The 20057-nt window shown below is 42.5% G+C and overlaps 1 protein-coding gene across 2 annotated transcripts in view; it reads right to left on the bottom strand.

Moving 5' to 3' along the window:
- FAM47E (family with sequence similarity 47 member E) overlaps window positions 1–18679 on the bottom strand; it is a 47054-nt gene extending 28375 nt beyond the window's left edge. Inside the window, exons 1-4 of one of the 2 annotated variants that reach the window (XM_061191500.1) lie at window positions 18441–18679; window positions 13547–13917; window positions 10856–10997; window positions 4781–4886 (exon numbers count right to left, since the gene is read on the bottom strand). In XM_061191500.1, the coding sequence (XP_061047483.1) occupies window positions 4781–4886; window positions 10856–10997; window positions 13547–13917; window positions 18441–18457 (636 nt within the window). In that variant the 5' untranslated portion in view covers window positions 18458–18679. Of the gene's footprint in view, window positions 1–4735; window positions 4887–10855; window positions 10998–13544; window positions 13918–18440 lie in introns of those variants that run through there. The other variant, XM_061191502.1, reaches the window with a different exon arrangement.
- Window positions 18680–20057: the final 1378 nt, after the last annotated feature.

Raw genomic sequence — 20057 nt, 5'->3', positions numbered from 1 at the left:
ACATACAAGGGAACTCCCATAAGGTTAACAGCTGATTTCTCAGCAGAAACTCTACAAGCCAGAAGGGAGTGGCATGACATATTTAAAGTGATGAAAGGGAAGAACCTACAACCAAGATTACTCTACCCAGCAAGGATCTCATTCAGATTCAATGGAGAAATCAAAAGTTTTACAGACAAGCAAAAGCTAAGAGAATTCAGCACCACCAAACCAGCTCTACAACAAATGCTAAAGGAACTTCTATAAGTGGGAAACACAAGAGAAGAAAAGGACTTACAAAAACAAACCCAAAACAATTAAGAAGATAGTAATAGGAACATATATATCGATAATTACCTTAAACGTGAATGGATTAAATGCTCCAACCAAAAGACACAGGCTTGCTGAATGGATACAAAAACAAGACCCATACATATGCTGTCTACAAGAGACCCACTTCAGACCTAGGGACATACAGACTGAAAGTGAGGGGATGGAAAAAGATATTCCATGCAAATGGAAATCAAAAGAAAGTTGGAGTAGTAATACTCATATCAGATAAAATAGACTTTAAAATAAAGAATGTTACAAGAGACAAGGAAGGACACTACATAATGATCAAGGAATCAATCCAAGAAGAAGATATAACAATTATAAATATATATGCACCCAACATAGGAGCACCTCAAAACATAAGGCAACTCCTAACAGCTATAAAAGAGGAAATCGATAGTAACACAATAATAGTGGGGGCCTTTAACACCTCACTTACACCAATGGACAGATCATCCAAAAAGAAAATTAATAAGGAAACAAAAGCTTTAAATGACACAATAGACCAGATAGATTTAATTGATATTTATAGGACATTCCATCCAAAAACAGCAGATTACGCTTTCTTCTCAAGTGCGCATGGAACATTCTCCAGGATAGATCACATCTTGGGTCACAAATCAAGCCTCGGTAAATTTAAGAAAATTGAAATCATATCAAGCATCTATTCTGACCACAACGCTATGAGATTAGAAATGAATTACAGGGAAAAAAACGTAAAAAACAAAAACACATGGAGGTTAAACAATACATTACTAAATAACCAAGAGATCACTGAAGAAATCAAAGAGAAAATCAAAAAATACCTAGAGACAAATGACAATGAAAACATAACGATCCAAAACCTATGGGATGCAGTTCTAAGAGGGAAGTTTATAGCTATACAAGCCTACCTCAAGAAACAAGAAAAATCTCAAACAATCTAACCTTACACCTAAAGGAACTAGAGAAAGAAGAACAAACAAAACCCAAAGTTAGTAGAAGGAAACAAATCATCAAGATCAGAGCAGAAATAAATGAAATAGAAACAAAGAAAACAATAGCAAGGATCAATAAAACTAAAAGCTGGTTCTTTGAGAAGATAAACAAAATTGATAAACCATTAGCCAGATTCATCAAGAAAAAGAGGGAGAGAACTCAAATCAATAAAATTAGAAATGAAAAAGGAGAAGTTACAACAGACACCGCAGAAATACAAAGCATCCTAAGAGACTACTACAAGCAACTCTATGCCAATAAAATGGACAACCTGGAAGAAATGGACAAATTCTTAGAAAGATATAACCTTCCAAGATTGAACCAGGAAGAAACAAATATGAACAGACCAATCACAATGAATGAAACTGAAACTGTGATTAAAAAGCTTCCAACAAACAAAAGTCCAGAACCAGATGGCTTCACAGGTGAAGTCTATCAAAAATTTAGAGAAGAGCTAAAACCCATCCTTCTCAAACTCTTCCAAAAAATTGCAGAGGAAGGAACACTCCCAAACTCATTCTATGAGGCCACCATCTCCCTAATACCAAAACCAAAGATACTACAAAAAAACAAAATTATAGGCCAATATCACTCATGAACATAGATGCAAAAATCCTCAACAAAATACTAGCAAACAGAATCCAACAGCACATTAAAAGGATCATACACCATGATCAAGTGGGATTTACCCCAAGGATGCAAGGATTCTTCAATATGCGCAAATCAATCAATGTGATACACCATATTATCAAGTTGAAGAATAAAAACCATATGATCATCTCAATAGATGCAGAAAAAGCTTTTGACAAAATTCAACACCCATTTATGATAAAAACTCTCCAGAAAGTGGGCAGAGAGGGAACCTACCTCAACATAATAAAGGCCATATACGACAAACCCACAGCAAACATCATTCTCAATGGTGAAAAACTGAAAGCATTTCCTCTAAGATCAGGAACGAGACAAGGATGTCCACTCTCACCACTATTATTCAACATAGTTTTGGAAGTCCTAGCCACAGCAATCAGAGAAGAAAAAGAAATAAAAGGAATACAAATTGGAAAAGAAGAGGTAAAACTGTCACTGTTTGCAGATGACATGATACTATACATAGAGAATCCTAAAGATGCCACCAGAAAACTACTAGAGCTAATCAATGAATTTGGTAAAGTTGCAGGATACAAAATTAATGCACAGAAATCTCTTGCATTCCTATACAATAATGATGAAAAATCTGAAAGAGAAATTAAGGAAACTCTCCCATTTACCATTGCAACAAAAAGAATAAAATACCTAGGAATAAACCTACCTAGGGAGACAAAAGACCTGTATGCAGAAAACTATAAGACACTGATGAAAGAAATTAAAGATGATACCAACAGATGGAGAGATACACCATGTTCTTGGATTGGAAGAATCAATATTGTGAAAATGACTGTACTACCCAAAGCAATCTACAGATTCAATGAAATCTCTATCAAATTACCAATGGCATTTTTTACGGAACTAGTACAAAAAATCTTAAAATTTTACGGAGACACAAAAGCCCCCGAATAGCCAAAGCAGTCTCGAGGGAAAAAAACGGAGCTGGAGGAATCAGACTCCCTGACTTCAGACTATACTACAAAGCTACAGTAATCAAGACAATAGGGTACTGGCACAAAAACAGAAATACAGATAAAAGGAACAAGATAGAAAGCCCAGAGATAAACCCACGCACCTATGGTCAACTAATCTATGACAAAGGAGGCAAGGATATACAATGGAGAAAAGACAGTCTCTTCAATAAGTGGTGCTGGGAAAACTGGACAGCTACATGTAAAAGAATGAAATTAGAACACTCCCTAACACCATACACAAAAATAAACTCAAAATGGACTAGAGACCTAAATGTAAGACCGGACACTATAAAACTCTCAGAGGAAAACATAGGAAGAACACTCTTTGACATAAATCACAGCAATATCTTTTTTGATCCACCTCCTAGAGTAATGGAAATAAAAACAAAAATAAACGAATGGAACCTAATGAAACTTAAAAGTTTTTGCACAGCAAAGGAAACTATAAACAAGACGAAAAGACAACCCTCAGAATGGGAGAAAATATGTGCAAATGAATCAACGGACAAAGGATTAATCTCCAAAATATATAAACAGCTCATGCAGCTCAATATTACAAAAACAAACAACCCAATCCAAAAATGGGCAGAAGACCTAAGTAGACATTTCTCCAAAGAAGACATACGGATGGCCAAGAAGCACATGAAAAGCTGCTCAACATCACTAATTATTAGAGAAATGCAAATCAAAACTACAATGAGGTATCACCTCATACCAGTTAGAATGGGCATCATCAGAAAATCTACAAACAACAAATGCTGGAGAGGGTGTGGAGAAAAGGGAACCCTCTTGCACTGTTGGTGAGAATGTAAATTGATACAGCCACTATGGAGAACAGTATGGAGGTTCCTTAAAAAACTAAAAATAGAATTACCATATGATCCAGCAATCCCACTACTGGGCATACACCCAGAGAAAACCATAATTGAAAAAGACACATGCACCCCAATGTTCATTGCAGCACTATTTACAATGGCCAGGTCATGGAAGCAACCTAAATGCCCATCGACAGACGAACGGATAAAGAAGTTGTGGTACATATATACAATGGAATATTGCTCAGCCGTAAAAAGGAACGAAATTGGGTCATTTGTAGAGACGTGGATGGATCTAGAGACTGTCATACAGAGTGAAGTAAGTCAGAAAAACAAATATCGTATATTAACGCATATATGTGGAACCTAAAATAATGGTACAGATGAACTGGTTTGCAGGGCAGAAAGTGATACACAGATGTAGAGAACAAACGTATGGACACCAAGGGGGGAAAGCGGCAGGGGGGTGGGGGTGGTGGTGTGATGAATTGGGCGATTGGGATTGACATGTGTACACTGATGTGTATAAAATGGATGACTAATAAGAACCTACTGTATAAAAATATAAATAAAATTTTAAAAAAATGTATTGATAATGGCACATTAATTTTTTCAAGTGTACCATACTAATTATTAACATGAGAGATGTTATTAATAGGAGGAACTGGGCATGAGATATATGGGAAATTTCTTACTATTTTTGAAACTTTTCTGTAAACCTAAAACAATTCCAAAATAAAAAGCTAATGAAGAAAATAATAAAAAAATTTAAAAATTAAAAAATATATATTTGAAACAACAGCAATGTACATATAAACAATAAACATTCAAACATTGGCTGTAAGCTTGCAAACTTTCCAGAAATTTCACCTACAAAAAACATTTCTATTTTAAACAGTGGGAGAGTCAAAAGATTCCTTTACGACTTTGCTTATTTGACTTAGATTATATCCAAACACTGTTTTTTAACAAAAACAACTTTGAGCTCGACTTGTATTACCAGTAACTTACAAACTTAGCAGCCCAGCTGCAGAAGTCGCTAACTCCTTTGCGTACGTTTTCGTGAAGAAGTGGACCATCATTGCAGAGCAGATCTGTTTCACTTGGCTTCTTTTCTTCATAAAGCCATTGGCCTGGATGTGACACAGGAGTCTTCTTGGGACTAAAGTTAATGAGATCATCAAAGAATCACAATATAAAGTGCCATGAATCCAGGTGGATTTCAAATAGTATCTTGGGGAGGAGCTCATAATGCAAGTATGTTTAACAGGCTCTTGCAAGCTCGTACAAATTATATGTTAATATTTTTCAAAGATCATATTCTCATTATCAATATCATAAAGACAAGTATATCATATTTATTTAGAACAATTAAAGCTGATATAGAATTTTATCACTGTAAGTTAATTTTTTTTAAATTATGAGTACCATTTTTTAAGACCTATTTCAGGTAAAAACCCAAATTACAGCGCTTGGAATCTGTCAAGACTATCTTGACAAGTAGGAGATATCCTTGCGTTCTCTCTCCCTCAGCCCTAAAATCCAGCCTATTAGAAAATCTGGTAGATTTTAACTCTGTCTCCTTCTCTGGACTGTTGCAAAAGGCTCCTTGCTGGGGTCTCTGCATTTTCTCTTAAGGCCCTAACTGCTAATCCCTAATCCATTCCCAAAATGTAAATCTTGTCTTATCAAATGCAGCTACCCTTCATCCTGGATTAAGCCTCTTCAATAGCTTCTTTTTAAATATTGAGATATAACTCACACACCCTAATATTTACCATTTCAAAGTATACAATTCAGTTGCTTTCATATATTTACAAAGTTGTGCAACCATCACCACTAATTCTGGAACATCTTCGTCACCCCAAAAAAAGAAGCCCCATAACCATTAACAGTCACTGTTCATCTCCCCACCCCCACCATTCTCTCTGCTCTTAAAAACCACTAATCTACTTTGTGTCTCTGTGGATTTGCCAATTCTGGGCATTTTATCTGAATGGAACCATATAATATATGATCTTTTATGTCTGACTTCTTTCACTTAGCATAATGTTTTCAAGTTTCATACATGCTGTAGCATGTATCAGTAGTTTCTTCCTTTTTTATGGCTGAATAATATTCCATTGTATGGAGAGACCACATTTTGTTTATCCATCATCAGTTGGTTGATGGATATTTGAGTTGTTGCCACTCTTTAGCTATAATGAATAATGCTGCTATGGACATTCAGGTACAAGATTTTTGAGTTCAATAGCTTCTTGTTACTCCTCCAGTAAAGATCTAAGTCTAAACTCAGTTTTCAGGGCTCTTCCTGGCCTGTTCCTTGCCTATCTCTCCAGATTCTTCTGTAACTACACCCTCCCTCACTCTCTGAGCTCCAACCATAGTGGTCCCCTCTCAGACCCATGAATTTATCATGCTCCCATCCAACCACAGGGCCTTTGTACATGTTATTCTAACTGACTGCAATGCCAACTCCATTCCCTCATCACCATTATGTCTCAACATACATGCCACTTCCTCAGGGAGGTATTCACACAGTCTGTCCCCAGAACCCACATTTTATTCATAGCACCCTGTACCTTTTATTCATAGCACCTATATATTAATTCATCCATCCATCCATTCAACAAATATTTATTAGGCACCAACTATGTGCCAGGCACCATTCTAGGCATTTGGATTCAGCTGTAAATAAAGTTAAGACCCTATCCTCATAGAGCTTACAATTGAGTAGGGAGAGACAGATAGGAAAGAGCTAAACAAATATGTACCAGGTGGTTATAAGTGGTATAAAGAAAAATAAAACAGGGTAGGAGGGTTGGAGAGTGATGACAGGGGGCTCTTATTTATACAGAAAAGTTCTCTCAAAGTGATCTTTGAGCAGAGACCCAAAAGAAGAAAGGGATTAAACCATGTAGATATCAAACAATGCAGACACCAGGCAGAAAAGAAAAGCATGTGAAAAGGCCCTGAGGTTGGTGCTAAGCATGTATGAGGCACACAAAGAGGTCACTGCGACTGGAGAGGAGTACTTAAAGGGTATAATAGTAGAGGATGAGGTCTGAAGAGATAATGGGAACCTGATCATAAGGAACTTGAGAGGAAACTGTTAGGACTATGGAGTTTACTCTGAATAAGTAAGCAACTGGAGAATTTTGAGCACAGGACTGATACTGTATGACTTAAGTTTTTTACAGAATCACTTTAGCTATTGTGCAACAAATAGACTGGGGCACAGGGTGGGGGCTGGGTGGAGGCCATGAGACCAGTTAGTAAACTATTCCAATAATCCAGGCAAGAGATGATGGTATCTTGGATAGACTGACAGTAGTAGAACAGGTGAGATTCTAGGTATATTTCAAAGGTAAAGGCGTTAGGATTTTTCGGCAGATTGTAACCACTGTTTCAAAAGCCACTGGAAGAATGGAGTTACTATTTACTGATCTGGAGAAGACAGAGCGGGTGTAGGTTTGGGGAAGAAATCAAGAGTTCAGTTAGGACTTGTTGAGTCTGAGATGCCAATTATACACTCAAAGGCAAATGTTAAACATCCATACATAGACGGACTGAATGAGGTGACTTAGATTGCATAAACATGCAGAAAAGAAGACGTCAGAGACTGACGCACTTCGAGGTTAAAAAGAAGGTGAGGAAGGACCAGCAAAAGAAGACTGGGGAGAGGGCCATGACGCAGCAGGAGAACCAAGAAAGAGGATGTACCAGAGACAAAATGAAAAAGTGTTTCAAGAAAGATGATATCAATTGTGTCAGCTGCTACTGTTACATCAAGTGGTGATCACTGAGAACTGATTAGGTAACATAGAGGCCAATGGTGACCTTGACCCAAGGGAGATCCAGTGGAGTGCTGATTGCTGTGAGTTCAAGAAAGAATGAAAGAGGAAGTGAGTATGGACACCTCTTTCAAGGAGTTCTGCTCTAAAGGAAAGAAGAGACTATATAGTTAAAGAATGTTGTTTTAAAGATGGGAGATATTACCTCATGTGGGAGGCTGCTAATGGCTCCCAAAGAGATCAGGTGCTAATCTTTGCAACCTCTAAAGGTTACTTATGTGGAAAAGAGTCTTTACAGATATGATTAAAATAAGGAGTTTGCGATGGGGAGATTATCCTGTATTATCTAGGTGGGCCCTAAACGCCATCACAGTGCCTTATAGGAGAGAGGCAGAGGAAGATTTGACACACACAGAGGAGAAGGTGATGTGAAGACACGGCAGGGAGAGATTTGAAGATGCTGCCCTTTGAAGAATGGAGTGATATGGCCATAAGCCAAGGAAGGCTGGCAGCCTACAGAAGCTGAAAGAGGCAAGGAATAGATTATTCCCTAGAGCCTCCGGAAGAACATGTACCTGCAGATACTTTGATTTCAGCACGGTAATACTGATTTCTGACTTCAGGCCTTCAGAACTGCAAGATAATAAATTTCTATTGTTTTAAGCCACCAAGTTTGTGTTACTTTGTGTAGCAGCCATAGGAAACTGAGAATACACTGACAAAAAAAATCCCTCGCCATTATATAATTATACATTCATTTTGTGATATGACAATTTATTAACACATTAATTTTGTTTATTTCCTCTATACTTTACCTTCTTCCCTCTTAAGTAGATAACCCATTAGCTTGAAATTTCTTGCCCTGGAGATTTTTGCAGGGTTGACCAAGAAAACTGCCTAAGTGAAAGACAGATCTTATATTGTGTAGAAACCCAAGCTCACTGAAGTAATTATGTAGGTGTTGAGATGGGATGGGGAGAGTGGGGTGGGTGCATAGAGTGTGACAGAAACAGCAAGGGTTGAGAAAAGAAAGAGTCCCCAAAACCAGAAAGAAATTAAATATCAATCTAATTGCCTCTGCAATTGCTAGAGGCCTATCCCACTTTCTTATACTACAAAAAATGACCATGACTGAGTGTTTGCTATTCAGTGGGATGAGGGCTTGGTGTCAGATATAAATAGAAATAAAAGAAAAGTAATATTTCATAAACATATGGCTTTGTGAACAAAGACTCGATGCCCTTGATATTTAATGCTTTCTTCCACACCAGTCTGCAATCACCACGAGGATGGGGTCCTAACTTGTTTACCACTGTGTCCTCAGAACCTAGCACTGACCATGACCCATAGTAGGTGCTTGATAAGTACTGTTGATCTTTTTGCATAAATAGAATGAGCTAGTGGTCCCTGAGGGTCAAGAATTCAAAGATGCTCGCAGGGCCACACTGACCCACACTGTTGGAGTCTCCAAGGGGACCCCCTACTTACAACACTCCTCCCTCTTCCCCACCCACATTCTAAGCACTGAAAAATAATACAAAGAGCAAAGACAAAAGCCAAAATGTCCCCTTTATCACTGGCAGCAGCCATGTTGGAGCACTTGGGTTCAGGTCCAAGAGGACTTGCTAACTGAAATGCAGAAATGGGCAGACTGTTCCATCCGGGCAGCAGCGGCATGGACCAGGGTGGGGTTCCCCTCAAGAGGGAAGGAAGAGAGGAGAACTCGTGCTTCCATGGGTCGTCTTGCTTTCCAGTAGAAGGGCAGAGCTGAGAGGAGTTTGCCCAGTTGTTCTCCCCAAATTGACCAGGGGTACACTAAGGGGCCAGAACAGTGGGGCTCCTGTCACCTCATGTCCCACCCTAACCAACATGTATAATTAATCAGTGGATTCTCTCTCACTCCACTTCCATGTAGCTAACTTGTGTGACTAGCAAAGCTCTCCGTGGCCCCTTCCAAACACCCTGGCCGTGGTCCTGGGTCCTATGTAAGTGGCCTGGGTGCTGTGGCTGGGCTGCCCTCTAGTTCATCCATACGCTTCAGTGCCTGCCAGTGGTCTCATTAATTTCAACAGTCAAATGCATATCCCAAATCTGTTTGTGCCAAGTATACTTATCATGGCATTTACATTTTAAATTAAATAATATGTGAATGGGGAAAACAAAAGTGTGATATGAAAGAGAGCGGTTTCTAAGAAAATTAAGCTTAGTGCTTTGGAAAGGTTCAATGAAGGTGGCATTCCTGGTGTAGTTTATGCAAAAAAGATGACTGGGAAACTCCAAGCAGCAGACCCATACTCCAAAAAAGGCTTTATATTAAAAGACTAGCAAGTGAATGTACAGTTATGTTTTAGGGTAAAGTAAAATGTGTCAAGTACTAAAGTATCACCTTCTACACTTCCCTATGTTAGCCTCTTGGTTGGTTGGTTTGTTTGGTTGGTTATTCAACCAACTACTGGTCTCAGTCCTGTTGAATAAAAGGGCTTCTGCCATAGATAATGCAGAAAGCCACTGTGGGCTAATCAAAGTCAATCAGGTTTTCTGCAGTTTTCTTCTTCTCCGACAGCTGTCCTAGAGTCACGCAGATACACCTGTACTCGCTCCATAGCTGGCTAATTCACATCGATTTATGAAGTAAACACTATTCAGAGCGGGACCCGAGGCTCCCTTCCCTCCTCCTCAGGAACTTAGTTACTTTTGCTTCTCTTAATTATTCTAAAGATTCTTAATTATTCCTAAAATATTCTAAAGATGAGAAGCTTTGAGAAGGTAACTACAGATAGTCACTGACTTATGATGGTTCAACTTACGATTTTTCTACTTCATGATGGAGTAAAAGCAAGCAACGTTCATTCACTAGAAAATGCCCTTTGAATTTTGAATTTGGATCTTTTCCTGGGCTGGTGATATGCAGTGATGATACTGTCTCGTGATGCTGGGCTGCGAACCACAGCTCCCCGTCAGCCACGTGATCACGAGGGCAAACAGCCGAGATACACTTACAACCAGCCTGTACCCACACAACCATCCTGTTTCTCACCTTCAGTGCTGTATTCAATAAATGACATGAGATATTCGACACTTTATTATACAATAACCTTTGTGTTAGATGATTTTACCCAACTGTAGACTAATGGAAGTGTTCTGAGCACGTTTAAGGTAGGCTAGGCTACGCTATGATGTTTGGTAGGTCAAGTGTATTAAATGCATCTTTGACTTACGGTATTTTCCATGTACCATGGTTTATGGAGACATAACCCCACCATAAGTCAAGGAAGATCTGTACTAGAACGTTTCATCACGGGACAGGAATGAGCGAGAGGTTAAGAATGATACTTACTGCCCCAGGTAGACTTGGGTAGAACATTTTTTTAAAAGTTTTGTGGGTTCCTTCATTCTTTTCCGGATGCCCTGACAATAACCCCATGTGTCCTCCAGCTTCCTGTCAGGATCCAGCACTTCCAGCACCTTTAATAAGAGTTACAAACAGAAAACAACTTTGGAGGAAAGAAAGATGAGCTGAAAAGGGTGCCCCTTGATTCTAAAACAGAATGGACCTAGTCGTCCCTTTCCTTTTCCTTTCCAGTTGGTCAATTCTGTTCATCAATTCCAGTGCAAATACAGTGCTGGGTGCTGCAGGTAAACGTCCATCACCTAGACATTAGCTATGTGGCCTTTTTACTGAAGTTCCATCTCCTCTAGATGGAACAGTGCCTCTGGGCCCACCTGGACCCCACTGCCCCACAGAAAAAAGTGTCTCTAGAGGATTTCTGTTTGACTGCCCACCATCCATTCTTTCTCCTATGAGTAACAGTATCTAGACTTTTCTTTGGAGAATCATGTCTCCCCCCACTCTCAGTCCTTGTGACCTGAATTGGCCTGACCACTCCTCACCCTGCAGGCTGACCAGGCTAATCAGGCCCACAGTGACTGGCTTAGGAATGGGTACAAGACCCAAGTGAGACCCAGGGAAATATGGTCATGGAATTTTGCTGGAACCATGAAAAAAGAGGTGTTGTTTTTCTGGGTAAAATTTACATCCAGAGCTGCTGGTGGCCATCATAGCACCACAAGAAGAGATCCTGCTTCAGAAGGAAGCCAACACATCTGTTTGAGGAGGTCAGACATGGGAATAAGAGCCACAGTCCCATGTGCCCTCTAAGGACGTGTGCAAACAATCTCTTTGTCACGGACTCAGAAGCTCTGGCCTGCAGGAGGCAGTGAAGGAAAGCCCAGGGGGCAAATCATTGATTAGAAATTCCAGTTGTCCTTTCTACAGACTTCCCTGACACTAATCACTTATTCATTCATTCATTATCCATAAATATTTATTGAGTGTCTACCATATGCCAGGTATTGGTGGTACACAGTGAAAGACACTGATAAAATCCCTGCCCTTGAAAAGCCCTGCCCTTGTAGAGCTTTTATTCCAGTGAGGAGCCCAGTGCTGACAACTGCTAGGATGGAAATAGATCATGGTAAGGGACAGAGGATGAGGGGGAGGGGAGTGCTATTTTATGTAGGCCTCTCCAGTGAGGAGATAATTGAGGAAAGAGCTGAAGCAAGTGAAGGAGTGAGCCTGGCAGACAAAGGAACAGAGACCTAAATTGGACATGCTTGTTCACATTTGCTGAGCAGCCAGGAGGCCAGAGTGGCTGCAGCCGAGTGAGGAGGGCAGAGGAGTAGGCGGTGAGATTGGAGAGGGAGCAGGGCAGGGATGGGATGGAGCACAGAACACGCAGGGCCTTCCAGACCATAGCAAGGACTTCACTCCGAATGAGAAGCTTTGAGCAGAGGAGTTTACCTTCTCAACAACTGTCATGCCTGCTGACATAGGGAACAGACTGCAGGGGGTAGGGGGGTAGGGGGGGTAGCAGGCACTGTTAGTTCCCTGTCCAATATCCACCCTGCCCCCTTTCCTTAAATCTAATAGAATTTGTCCTGGATTTTGTGCAGTGCTGCAATACCCACGCAAGAAATTCAATTTTCTAGACTCCCTAGCAGCTAAGAGTGGTCAGATGAATGAGATGTTTACTGGGAAAGCTACTATTTGCCTAATTAAAAGAGTCAGCTGGGGCTTCCCTGGTGGCGCAGTGGTTGAGAGTCCGCCTGCCAATGCAGGGGACACGGGTTCGAGCCCTGGTCTGGGAAGATCCCACATGCCGCGGAGCAACTGGGCCCGTGAGCCACAGCTACTGAGCCTGCGCGTCTGGAGCCTGTGCTCTGCAACAAGAGAGGCCGCGACAGTGAGAGGCCCGCGCACCTCGATGAAGAGTGGCCCCCGCTTGCCGCAACTAGAGAAAGCCCTCGCACAGAAACGAAAACCCAACACAGCCATAAATAAATAAATAAGTAAATAAAAAAGAAATGTACCACAATTAAAAAATTAAAAAAACCAGGCTTCTCGTGAACAAATCATAAAAAAAAAAAAAAAAGAGTCAGCTGGCATGCAACTTTTAAACTTTGCCCCTTCCCCTTCTTGTCTGAAAGACAGACTCGATGCCGGGAGGTGTGGAAGCCATTTTGAGCTATAAGGACAAGAGACATATGCTAAGGACATTACACCTGCAAGTTAAAAGAAGCCTGGGACAGTGGTGACATATTGCAGCTGCTGCCCAGCCCTAGTCTTGGCAACCTGGTGAATTTTCCCATGACATTTCAGGTGCTCAGGTGCCTTTCCAGCCATCAGTTAATAATTCTCATGGACATCTCCCAAGACCAGGCTAACGTGACAGAAGCAAGACTGAACAATTCCTCCACTATATTCTCCCCCTAAAAAGTCACAAGCAAAGTAGACTGGTAGAGCTTCAGGGGTAAAGAAGTCAAACACTTCCGGTTTGCTGGGCCTTTATAAGTTGGATGGCCTCGTAGGAAGCACACGGAGCAGCGGGTATGTTGCTGCCATTTGCGTTTCTTAGAAGGCCGCTCCAACCCCAGGAGAACGCTCCCCCTGGGGAGACATTCATCACCCTCACCCCCTGGAGGGAACTCCCCAGGCCTCTAAGGAGCAATATTCTCCAGGTGGTCACCTCTGCAGGCATGTCTTCCTCCAGGTCCGGGTAGAGGGCCGAGGGGTGCGGGGTCAGATGGGCCTCAACGTCCGCCCGGAAGTCGTTCCGTGCCTGCCGGGCCGGCGAGAGCGTGGAACACAGGGCTGCTTCCCTAGGCAGCATGTTCTTCTGTCTCCTCTTCGGGGCAGGTCGCGGAGCTCTGTGATAAATCTGGGGGAGAAAGCCCTCCTCAGGGCCCTGAGTGATCCCACCTCCGCGAGGCGGGCAGCCTTTCCGGAAGTCATCCAGTCGCGTTCTCACAAATCTCCACTGCCGGCTGTTCAGTGACGTGGGACATGGCGACCTGCGCCTGTCCTTTGTGAAGCACTTGGACGGCAGATCTTCTCTGGACCTGCAAGACAACATGCCGGTGTTATGGACCACAAGGACCACAAGGGTGGGAGAAGGAGGCTGTGAGCAGGCTGGTCTCCACCTGTTTTAGGAGGAGAGGTGGAGGAAGGGAAGGTCACGTGGAGAAGTCTGGTCCTGGTTCATGGCACATTATCGCTGGTCTGTGCAAGGCCCCGCTCCTGTTTTCTTTATTCTACGTTATTCCCATATCCCACCATCATTGGCCTCCCCTGCACAAGCAAAACCACTCTGATTTGGAATGTACCCGTTGTTTGCAGACATCCTCATAAGACCTGGGTATCCTTCCTGTACATAAATGGTACTATTCTATTACTTGCTTACCAAGCAGGATACCATGAAGGCTCATCCGTGTCACTATGTGTAAATGTCATCCATCCATTATTACATTTGGTGGTGCTGTCACCACCATCCAGCTATCCAGTCTCTTTGTGAAGAATACTCACAAGTTGTGACCCCTCCTGGGACTCTTTCTTATCCTTTAAAGGGACACAGTGCAGTGGGAAGAACTTGGACACAGTGACAACTCGCCCCTAACTAGCTGCATGACCTTCGCCCTTCATTTAACCTTTGTGGACCTCGATTTCTCCTCTAAACTCAGGGGGTCAAGGGTTGCAAACTGGTTGTTCATGGACTGTATCAGGCCCACAAACCTGTCACTTGATCCCATTTGTGTTTTAATAAGAGTCATAATAGTTCACATGTATTGAGAACTTTCTATATAACACGTGTTGTTCTAAGTGCTTTACATGAATTAACTTATTTTAATCTCATAACAATCCTATGAAGTAGGTACTAATATTATTCCCATTTACAGATAAGGAAATTGAGGCACAAAGAAGTTGAAAAACAAACACTTGTCAAAGTTCCCACAGCTAATAAGGGGGAGAGCTGAAATTTTAATACAGGTAGTGTGCCTCTGGAGAAAGGTGTTTAACCACTATGCCAGAGCTTCTGACATATAAAAAAGTTCACACAAATAATCTGGAACAAAAATCAGGAGCTCTGGGGACACTGGGTCCACCTATCCATGGAGCCATTATTGGTATAAGGGCTGCCATCTTTAGAGAACTCCTATGCTCTCTTATTCACAGTCTCTACCACTCCCTACTGCCTTATATGCAGCCTGCTTCACTCTGTTTCTTTACCCATCAGACCCCTGTTTGCACTGAGTAGTTAGGGCATGAAGCTAAGATGGAAGAGACAGATGGACAAATAGGAAGGAAAATGGGACCTGGATAATCTAATATATCCAGCCATTGCCAAAGTCAGGACTTGGAACCTGAGCAGCTTAATGGCAGGTCTCTCATTATCCTAATACATCACACTGCCCTAGTCAGATATTTCTATATTATTGGTGTCTTTCCTTGAAGCCTCTTCCACCTCCAGGCCCTTCTCATCTATAATTACTCGTTACAGCAAATCTACTCCTTGTTGAACTCATCCTTATGGGCACAAAACATTTTTAAGAGGTTCCAGCTTGATCTCTATTCTTTTCTTATGAGTCCTAGAAACTTCTTGCTTGCTGGCGTGCATGTGTGTGTTGTAAGGGCTTAACCCATCTCTACTGCGAAGATCTAAATGAAAGGATATAAAAACATGAGTTTACAAAAAGTTGCCCTTTGCAATTAATAAGTCACTCTTAAATGGCTAAGTGGTGGGAATGTCGAAATTCCATCTAATCTTGAGATTTGATGACCCACTCAGTATGACCTGTTAGCAAGTTACCCTCCACAGTATTAAATATCTTTACCAAAGTGTATTTTCCACACATTTACAACAAATTCAAACACCCAAGCACTTCATAAAATCAAATCTGATAACCAATATTTTTACTTAAGGACAGTCATACAACTCAAAATGGGGAAAGTGTGGTAGCTAGCTCAAACCTCATAGATTGTTAGAGCTGGCAGAAACTTTGAAAGAAATCTAGTCCACCTTCCTCACTTTTCAATGAGGAAACTGAGTTCCAAAGAGGTGAATAAGGCAACCAATCTGGCTGGAGGGCTTCCCATGACCCCACTTTACCTCTCATAGCTGATAAGCTTACCTCTCTGCATTCTGTTAAGTTCATGAAAAATTTTGCTTGACCCAGAAAATAAAACATTTTTTCTAAACATTTACTATTTTCACAGTCACTATATGATACTTGGATATTTCCACTTTTAAGAATTGCAAGAGTGTCAGGCATTTATCCTAAAGAAATGAAAACTTATGGTCACACAAAAACCTGTACGCAAATGTTCATAGCAGCTTTATATGTAATAGCTAAAAACTAGAAACGACCTGAATGACTTTCAGCACATGAATGGATAAGCCATGGTACATCCATGCCATGAAGTACAACTCAGCAGTAAAAATGAACTAACTGTTGATGCACACAATCTCTTGGATGGATCTCAAGGGCTTTCGCTGAATGAAAAAGAGCCAATCTCAAAAGTTTTATACCTTTAATAAAGGTATTATTCTATTTATCTAACATCCTCAAAAGAACAAAATTATAGAAATGGAGGTCAAATTAGTGGTTGCCAAGGGTTGTGGTGGGAAAATGAATGATAGTAAAGGGATAGCATGAAGTGGTTCCCTTGCGGTGAGGAAACAGTTTTGTATCTTGATGTATACATATGACAACATTTTACTGAACCACACACACACACACACACACACACACACACAAGTACAAGTGAAAACTGGTGAAATTCAAGTAAAGTCTACCGTCTAATTCATATACTGCACCAGTGCTGATTTCCTGCTTTGGTAATGTACTATCATTATGCACGATGGTACTACTGGAAGCATCTGGAGGAAGGGTATATGGGGCCTCTGCACTGTATCTGCAACTTCTTGTGAGTCTATAATTATTTCAAAGCAAACAGTTTGAAAATGGGGGTGGGGAGAGATTCTCAAAGAGTTCATAATTGCTAACATGTATACAGTGCATGTATGTGGCAGTAACTGCTTCACAGGTGCTATGTCAGTAAATCCTCACAACAATCCTATAAAGCTGATTCCTTTTATTGTCTCCATTTTACAGGTAGGAAAACTGAGTCCAGAAACAGCAACTAAGTTGCCTAAGGTCACCAGTCAAACAAGAGGAAAACTGGCCTTCAACTCCAGCCTTTCTGATTCTAGACTTTGTAATCTTAACCACCACATTGTGCTGCCTACAAGAAAGCCGAATTCCATTCTCATAAGCAGCTCGAGGAATCAGCAAAGGCAGAAAGCCCCAGCTTCCTGTCCTGCGGCAGTGACACTGAGGTAGGAGACAGATGGGCCCCTGGGCTGGACAGCTGGTGTCTGTCACGTCGAGTAAAATTGAAGCTTTGTTCTCCCCCAGACACTCCAAGGACAAAGCCAGTGGTAGAAGCTGAGCTCTGCTGAAGTAAAGAGATAAGATGACCACTCCCGAGGTCAGGAAAACTTCCCTTTCTGCACATGCGCAGGAAGGCTCCTTGGCGGTCAAAAAGGGAGGGGGCGCCACCCCATAGTAAGTGTGGACATGCACCCACAGGACTCTGCAGTGGGATCCATCTTAGCAAAAAGTTGCACACACATGTTGGGGAGCATCCTAGGACCAGTCAGGTGTGAAGGAAGAAACAAGATAATTGGCCAGATGTAAACAAAGACCTGGAAGGACTGTCCTATAGAAGGGATTTAAATCACCTCTTCACTGCTTTTCTCATTCAGGAGGCCAGCACTCCTCTCCGGTTGTGTACTTCCGCCTAGTTTCTGACTTACTGCCTCCTCCTCATTAAGAGAGGACGCCCATACCCTTTCTCTCTGGGTGTGTATTTCTGCCTAGCTCCTGACTTAAATAAACTGTTTCAGTGTGTGCTCTCCCATACATTGTGCTGTGTCTCTAATAATAAACGCTGTACCTGTTTTTACAGTTTTTGCCTCCTAGAAACATTCTTGCCTTCAATGGGGGTAAGAGCCAGGGGAACTTTGCTTCTAGCCTCTAGCCCCTGGTGGCTAGGATTCCTGGTTTTCATCCAGGCTACCCAGGTTCAATTCCTGGGCAGGGAACTAAGACCTCTCTTCAGGACAGCTGACCGCTGTCTCTTTGAGATCAATACATTCAAAACGGCAGCAGACCACCCCAGTACCCGAGGTACTCTCCAAACACGGACTCAGCTTGGCCACAGTTACTAGCTGGGTGGCCAAGGCTCCAGGTGCTGTCTAACCCGGAGAAGGGCGGGTCGCAGGCTAAACCAGTCTCCGCAGAGGACTCTATGGCCGTCAGTTTCCCATCTGGAATGGGTATATTCATCTACCTCCTCTGGGGGACTGTGAGGATAAAAAATAAAAAAAAAAAAGGTGTCCTTGGCATTGAGGAACGTCGCGCGCTGGTTACGGTCTATTTTCGCGGGGGACCACGAGGAGGAAAGGGAGTTGGGTCCTCCGCGGCCCCCGGCCATCCCCCGCCCCCAGCCACAGCAAGCAGGGGGTGCAGGCTCCCCCCACGCTCCACCCGCAGGATGCGCCCTCGCGCGTGCGCGCGCTTACCAGGGCCTGCAGTCCATGCCCAGCGACACCCCGGCCCGCGCCGCCGGTGCGAACAACCGCTTGCGGTCAGCCGTGCTTCCCCGCTGCCCACTCGGCCTCCGGTGGTGTGTTTCCCCCGCCTCTCGAGTCGCTAGGAGACCCGCGGAGCTGTGCGCTGCCCAGACTCGCTCGGGGCGCCCCCCTGCTGCTAGCGGGGAACACGCGTCCCCGGGGCGTCCCTGCGTTCCCCAACCCTCGCCTCACCAGAGCCTTCTCCAACGCCCGGGGGCGTGGACCGTGGCAGGGGACGCGCGAAGGATCAGGTTCTTGGTTTAATTATGTTTTAATCTGTTGGGAAGGCGTGTTCGTGTTTATTTTGTTCACCACCGTTTCAAAAAATGTGTTGAAGAAAAGGAAGAAAGCAGCTGGAGAGAGAGCAAGAGAAGGAGTGGAAAGGGGGCGAAAGGAATAGACTGATTTCTAATGGTGGGAAGGCCTTTTAGCACGGCATGCTTTTCTGGAGGTCTTGGAACTCCGCGAGTCTCACCGCCTCCGTAAATCGGGGGCTGCGCACTGGTATCTAGCTAGTCACCAGCTGGTTTCCAGAGTCACTCTCAGCTCTTGCGTTGCTTGATTCTTTTGCCTGGACTCACTTCAGCAGTAAAATTGCCATCCAGTTGGCCGTGATAGGCAGTTGCCCACGTAAATATGGATTGCGTGAGGATGTATTTGGGGTTTGCTAAGTTCTCTTGCTGCTTCTGAATGTTCCTGATTTAAATAGTGAGCATCGCTTCTAGAGGAAATAGCAAAACATTCTCTTCCCTCAAAATTATTGCAGTAGTTAAATTGTGTCTGTTATGGTGGGATACTTTTTGTAGTCATTTAAAGATGAGTCTTCTCTTTAAACTCTCTGGGAATAAATTAGCTTCACCTTTGGGCACCTGTTAAATATCTGGATGGTAATAAAGGTGCCCCGACTGGCACTAGCTCCAGCATCTTCACCTGCTCTGTGTGTTCAGCTGCCTTTTCTAGGCACAGTGGAAAACCCTGGAGTCCCACCACTTGAGATAAATCATGATTCTGCCACTTAATAATTATGCACTCCCCCCCCACCCCCGCACAGTTGCTTAAATTTGTTTTAGCTTCATTGATTTCCTAGTCTGAAAATGGGGGAAATAGTAGTATCTGCCTATAGGGTTATTGGGGAATTCAATGAGATAATGAATGTAAAGCATTGAATGCTGTGCTGGCAAGTAAGAATCCCTCAGTAACTACTGAGTATTATTATTATCTCAACTGTGAACTGGGGATGTTAATATTTGCCCGGCTACTTCACAGAGTTGTTATAATAGTTGATAGAGAAAGCTATGAATGTAATCATGAAAAGGAGCCCTGTTAGTTGTTTTCATTATCTTCGATAATATCGTTAATATTTGTTTGATTGCAAATTCCAGCTTTTATTACTTTGAGGAAGTAGGATTTCTCCTTAGGACTGAGGATTAGGGTCATGTCCACCTTGCTCCTAGTACTGTGCATAGCACACAGTAGGTCCTCATTCAACAAATACTGTTTGTTATGGCCATGCTAGGCACTGGGGAGGCAATGGGGGATAAAACAGACTTGGTCTTTGTCATCTTG

The sequence above is a fragment of the Eubalaena glacialis genome, chromosome 5, assembly GCF_028564815.1.
Source record: "Eubalaena glacialis isolate mEubGla1 chromosome 5, mEubGla1.1.hap2.+ XY, whole genome shotgun sequence".
Classification (NCBI taxonomy): Eukaryota; Metazoa; Chordata; class Mammalia; order Artiodactyla; family Balaenidae; genus Eubalaena; species Eubalaena glacialis.
Note: the sequence above shows the minus strand (reverse complement) of the source record. Positions and strands in the feature narration are given on the sequence as shown.